The 5,922-nt window shown below is 57.6% G+C and overlaps 2 protein-coding genes across 3 annotated transcripts in view; both read left to right on the forward strand.

The window, feature by feature from the left end:
* The window catches only part of NTF4 (neurotrophin 4), a 6,152-nt gene extending 4,121 nt beyond the window's left edge, over positions 1-2,031 (forward strand). For both annotated transcript variants that reach the window (XM_011979319.1, XM_011979318.1), the window contains exon 2: positions 1,075-2,031. In XM_011979319.1, the coding sequence (XP_011834709.1) occupies positions 1,087-1,719 (633 nt within the window). In that variant the 5' untranslated portion in view covers positions 1,075-1,086 and the 3' untranslated portion in view covers positions 1,720-2,031. The remainder of the gene's footprint in view (positions 1-1,074) is intronic.
* A 2,082-nt stretch (positions 2,032-4,113) lies between these two features.
* LOC105539199 overlaps positions 4,114-5,922 on the forward strand; it is a 5,230-nt gene continuing 3,421 nt past the window's right edge. Inside the window, 6 exon segments of the mRNA XM_011979392.1 lie at positions 4,114-4,237; positions 4,338-4,448; positions 4,451-4,499; positions 5,201-5,249; positions 5,252-5,281; positions 5,761-5,894. Coding sequence (XP_011834782.1) covers positions 4,114-4,237; positions 4,338-4,448; positions 4,451-4,499; positions 5,201-5,249; positions 5,252-5,281; positions 5,761-5,894 — 497 coding nt within the window.

Genomic DNA, 5,922 nt, shown 5'->3' on the forward strand with positions numbered 1-5,922 from the left:
CAGTGGCGCAATCACGGCTCACTGCAAGCTTCGCCTCCTGGGTTCACGCCATTCTCCTGCCTCAGCTTCCCAAGTAGCTGGTATTACAGGGGCCCGGTACTGCACCCAGCTAGTTCTTTGTATTTTTAGTAGAGATGGGGTTTCATCGTGTTAGCCAGGATGGTCTCGATCTTCTGACCTCGAGATCCACCCGCCTCAGCCTCCCAAAGTGCTGGGATTACAGGCCTGAGCAATCACGCCTGACCATTATTATTATTATTATTATTGTGGTTTTTTTCTTTTTTTTTTTTTTTTCTTTTTGAGATGGAGTCTCGCTCTTTCGCCCAGGCTGGAGTGCAGTGGAACCATCTCGGCTCACTTCAAGCTCCACCTCCCGGGTTCACGCCACTCTCCTGCCTCAGCCTCCCAAGTATCTGGGACTACAGGCACCCGCCGCCACTCCTGGCTAATTTTTTTTGTATTTTTAGTAGAGTCGGGGTTTCAACGTGTTAGCTAGGATGGTCTCGATCTCCTGACCTCATGATCTGCCCGCCTCAGCCTCCCAAAGTGCTGGGATTACAGGCGTGAGCCACCTTGCCTGGCCTTATTTTTATTTTTGGGACAGAGTCTCACTCTGTCCCCCAGGTGGCAGGGCAGTGGTGTGCTCTCGGCTAACTGCAACCTCTGCCTCTCAGGTTCAAGTGATTCTCCTGCCTCAGCCTCCCGTGTAGCTGGGATTACAGGCGCGCAGCACCATGCCCAGCTAATTTTGGTATTTTTAGTAGAGACAGGTTTTCACCATGTTGGCCAGGCTGCTCTCGAACTCCTGACCTCAAGTGATCCATCCACCTCAACCTCCCAAAGTGCTGGGATTAGAGGTGTGAGCCACAGTGCTGGCCTGTAGTAGTTGAATATTTATTATTAATCTACAAGTTGGACATTACGAAAGTCCTAGATATAGGGTCCCCCAAACTTCTAGAACAAGGGCTTCCCCACAATCCTGGCAGGCAAGCCTCCCCTGGGGTTCCCAACTTCTGTCCCCACTGAAGTTTTCACCCCCTTCTCTAATCCCAGCCTCCTGCTCTCTGTCTCCAGGTGCTCCAAGAGATGCTCCTCCTCCCCTCATGCTCCCTCCCCATCCTCCTCCTTTTCCTCCTCCCCAGTGTGCCAGTTGAGTCCCAACCCCCACCCTCAACATTGCCTCCTTTTCTGGCCCCTGAGTGGGACCTTCTGTCCCCCCGAGTGGTCCTGTCTAGGGGTGCCCCTGCTGGGCCCCCTCTGCTCTTCCTGCTGGAGGCTGGGGCCTTTCGAGAGTCAGCAGGCACCCCGGCCAACCGCAGCCGGCGTGGGGTGAGCGAAACTGCACCAGCGAGTCGTCGGGGTGAACTGGCCGTGTGCGATGCAGTCAGCGGCTGGGTGACAGACCGCCGGACCGCTGTGGACTTGCGTGGGCGCGAGGTGGAGGTGTTGGGCGAGGTGCCTGCAGCTGGTGGCAGTCCCCTCCGCCAGTACTTCTTTGAAACCCGCTGCAAGGCTGATAACACTGAGGAAGGTGGCCCGGGGGCAGGTGGAGGGGGCTGCCGGGGTGTGGACCGAAGGCACTGGGTGTCTGAGTGCAAGGCCAAGCAGTCCTATGTACGAGCATTGACCGCTGATGCCCAGGGCCGTGTGGGCTGGCGATGGATTCGAATTGACACTGCCTGCGTCTGCACACTCCTCAGCCGGACTGGTCGGGCCTGAGACCCATGCCCAGGAACTGATCAGGCAGAAAAAGAACTGAGCTGGATGCTGAGAGACCTCAGGGATGGCCCAGCTACTCTAAGGACTCCAGTTTGGGAACTCATCAAATAATCACAAAATCACAGTTCTCTGATTTTGAGCTCAATCTCTGCAAGATGGGTGAAACCACATGGGTTTTTGGAGGTTGAATAGGAGTTCTCCCGGAGCAACTTGAGGGTAATAATGATGATGGTAATAATAATAGCCACTATTTACTGAGTGTTTACTGTTTCTTAGCCCTAATACGTAACTCCTCAGATCAACTCCCATGGATTTGATCATTGGTGGCCCTTGGCGTTAAGTTGCTGGCTACTCAGTCTCAGAGGACATCACCTTGCTCATCCTGGAGAGTGGGAGGGGACATTTCACGATGGGGGAGGGAGGTGGGAGAGGAGAGAAACTGGAATAAGCAAGCAGATGGCCAGGGGACCTTGAGAATGTGGTCCACAGAAGGCCTTTAAGTATCTGGGAGCTGGGGTTCAAATGGGAAATCTTCCTTGGTGAGAGTGAGTAGGGGTTGGCTTAGAATATTCTCTTGTGAGGTAATGAGCCTGCCATCACAGGGGGAGTACAAACAAGGTTGAATGAGAAGTGATCAGGATGCTGGAGAGTTCGGCCCTGGGCGGGGAGCTGGAGTCAGGTTTCTAGCCCTCTTCCCTGTCTCAACCTCTACCCTACATCGGGAAAGCAACAGACCTTAAAATTGTCCAGCTTGATGGCTGGGTATGATGACTCACACCTGTAATCCCAGCACTTTGGGAGACCGAGGCCGGCAAATCACCTGAGGTCAGGGGTTCGAGACCAGCCTGGCCAACATCTGTCTCTTATACACATCTAGATGTGTATAAGAGACAGGCCAGGGACAGACCACAGTCCTTCACAATGGCCCTTCACGTGTTACCCATCACCCCACATGTGTTGCCAACACTCTCCTCTCTCTCTCTCTCTCTCTCTCTCTCTCTCTCTCTCTCTCTCAGGTCCAGCTTTGAGCAAAAGACTTAGGCATGCCCTCCCCCCATCTATACAGACCAGACCCCTGGGCGGGCTGGGGCGTGACTGCCTCAGTTTCTATATCTCCTTGTTTTCCATCTGTGATTTTGGTCTTTTTTGCCACCTTCCTCTCTGTCTCTAACTTCCAGTGGCTCTCGCCTCTGGGTCAGTCCTAATAGCTCCCTTTCCATCGTAGCCTCTTTCTTCCTCCCTGTCTCTCCCCTTTCTTGTTGAATTTCTTTCTCACTCATCAAAGCTCGTCTTTTTCACTATGTCCCTGTGCACTTCTCTGTGGGTCCTTCCTCTTCCCCGACCCAGCCTACCCCGTTGGAAGTTTTCAACCAAATCAAAGGCAGGTAGGACAGCCAATGCCAGCGCGCCAGCGCTGACTCTTTGGCATGTGCGGGAAGGGTTGGGGAGCCCCGGGAAGTCTACCCCGGGTGGGCAGGTATGGCAGAGGAAGGAAGCAGCTGGGAGGTTCTGGATGCTGGAGCAAAGAGGGGTGTTTCTCATGGCTGTCCTGAGGTGCTGGCTGTAGTGCAGGGGTCTCTGTCTCTGTCTGGATCTCTGACACCCCCAGGTCTCTGTCCCTCTTTCTGGGTCTCTGTCTCCCCCACCCTCTGCGTCTCTGAAATCCTGAACTTCTCCGTCCCCTACTGCCTGCCTCTCTTTGACTCTCCATCCCCCTCCCCGTGTTTCTCTGTGCCCCTCTTGGGGTCCCTGTCCCTCTGTCTCTGGGTCTCTTTCTCACTCCATCCAGCCACGTGCCTGCAGGCCCTTCATTGGCTGGATTCAGAGTGGCGGGTACTGACACCCGGGGCAACAGCAACAAGCCAGCTCTTGCTTGGCTACAGGGAGGGGGAGGAACCATGGCCAGTGGCACCCTGGCTCTGCGCTGTGGCCCCCTGTGGTCTTCCATCTCTGCAACCGAGGTACCTGGATCCTGGCCCAGCTGGCATCTCACCAGCAGCTGCCTTGCCCACCGCATTATCCCACCACTGCCCTTCACCCCGCCCACGGTGCAGGTGAGCAGATCCTAGGCTGAAGCACTGCAGGGACTGGGTACCCAGAAAGCTGGGGGCTGAGAAAAGCGGATTGGAAGCTTGGACTCCTCTCTGAAGGAGGGTCCTGCAGTCCTGGGTCTGAGAGAGGAGGCACCAGGGAAGCTAAATGCCAGGGACTGTAGAGGAAAGGGCTGGGGGGCGACTGGAAGAGGTCAGAGTTTGGGGTGGGGGGTGATACGGACTCCTGAGTCTTTCTAGCTGATGTGCAGCGCCTACTCTCCAGTCCAGGGTCGCGGACCCTCTACCACCCGGCTGCAAAGCAGGATTCTCGCATCTGGGCTTTCGACGAGGTCCTCAGCAGATGGGAGACAACCTCTGGCTCGGCCTACGTGCCCAAGACCCATGGAGGGCCCTGCGCCCAGCCCAGAGCCCCAGAGCCTGCAGACCCCACGCCGACTGTGGGAATCAAGGATTTAGGAGAAAAGGTAAGGTTTGGGGAGTGCCTGAGTCCGCGGGGGACAGGGCGGGAGACTGCATTTGAGTCCCCTGCGCCTTCACAGAGGTCTCCCGGTCGCCTTTCCCCAGCTCAGACGCCGTGGCTGACTCCTACCACTGACCACGACGTACCAGCGCAGCGAGACGAGGGCGCAGTACACTGGCTCTCCCGATCGGGACGCGCGAGTCTCCGAATACGTAGGGGCCCAGCCCCCACAACGCCCAGACCACCTCCACGGGGGGCCTTCCCAGGTGACGGGGTGGAAGCCGGCGCTGGCGAGACGGGGCGGAGTTCCGGGAGCCTGGGGCGGGGCCAGAAGAAATCACAGCCTTGGGGCGCGGCTAAAGGGTCGGGGGCGGGATCCCGAGGTTAGAGGAGCCTGGGGAGGGGCTGGGCCTCGAGGCCAGGCCAGAAGGACCAGGGGCTGGACACTCGCCTTCAGGGCTCCGAAGCTGCTGCGGGGCTAGAGACGGGCTGTGGGTGGGGACGAGATTAGAATATTCTGAGAGGGCGTCAGGTGGGAGCTGGGAGAGGTAACGTGGAATTGTTGCTCAAGATGCAGCTCAGCTCCAGTGGCCACACCAAGACGGTTTAAGACCCAGAGAGAAACCGGGGAGGAGGGTTTGTGGTGGCTGGGGGCCTGGGTTTGAGTTCCCTGACCAGCAGGACGTGCTTGAACTTAGGGAAGTGAGGCTGGGAAGGGTTCGGGTTTGAGGAAGGAAACTGAAGTTCCCTGGCGTGGGTGGCAGGAAGGGCTCTGACTCTGGGGCGGGGTTCTAGGACCGTGGCCGTCATGGCTGTCCAGGCCGAAGAAGAAGGATTCTGAACTGGGGACCCAAGGCTTGGAACGGGGTATGAAATCTATGTCTTGGGTATGCCTCCTCCCACAATCTTGCTCGGGCTCTAATCGCCTGGACGAAGAGCCCTGAGTTGTCTGGCCGACCTTTCACAGTATCCGACCGGGGCGTCCTGGACCGCCGCCAGCTCTATCTGACCACCTCGGCCCGGCCCGGGACTTTCGGTTCTATCCCAAGTAAGCCGGGCTCTCGCTCCGCACCGCCTCCTGCACAGCACTCGCCTTGGCCAGTGCACGCCGAGCCCCTGGGCTGGCTTCCATTCTCTGACCCGGTGGTCTCAGCCTCGAATCCTGTAGCAGCAAGAACCAAAATTCAGGCCCCAGCCCCTCCCTCTTTTAGTAACCAGGAGGCCTTAGTGTCAACTCTCAGGTAGGGACAGGAAGCCTGCACAGGCGCTCAGGGGGATTCTGGATCTGAGGACTGGGCCTCCTTCGGTACTTAAGCCCCCAGATACTCCTTCCCAAGGAAGCGAAAGCCCGCGTTTCCTTCCGAAGGATGCGAAAGCCTAGTTTCCAGGACCTTAAGTACCTCGAGGACCCAGGAACACGGGCTACGCACGCCGGGTCCCGTCCTTCCTAAGGGGCCCTCGCCTGGAAATGCAGGAGTTTGGGTGTGCAGACTCCTTAGATACCGAGGTCTGAACCTCGTCCCCAAGGATTCAGCTGTATCCTCACCATCCTGCCCTGCTCCCACAGGAGCTGTCCGGATACCCCCTCAAGGACTCCCTGACCTACTGGAGCTTCGAAGGGACTCCCTAACTCTGGGGTCACGACCCGCAGCGGCCGCCCCGTTCGCGCTCCTCCCGGCCGCCCCGATC

The sequence above is a fragment of the Mandrillus leucophaeus genome, unplaced genomic scaffold (genome assembly GCF_000951045.1).
Source record: "Mandrillus leucophaeus isolate KB7577 unplaced genomic scaffold, Mleu.le_1.0 Scaffold200, whole genome shotgun sequence".
Classification (NCBI taxonomy): domain Eukaryota; kingdom Metazoa; phylum Chordata; class Mammalia; order Primates; family Cercopithecidae; genus Mandrillus; species Mandrillus leucophaeus.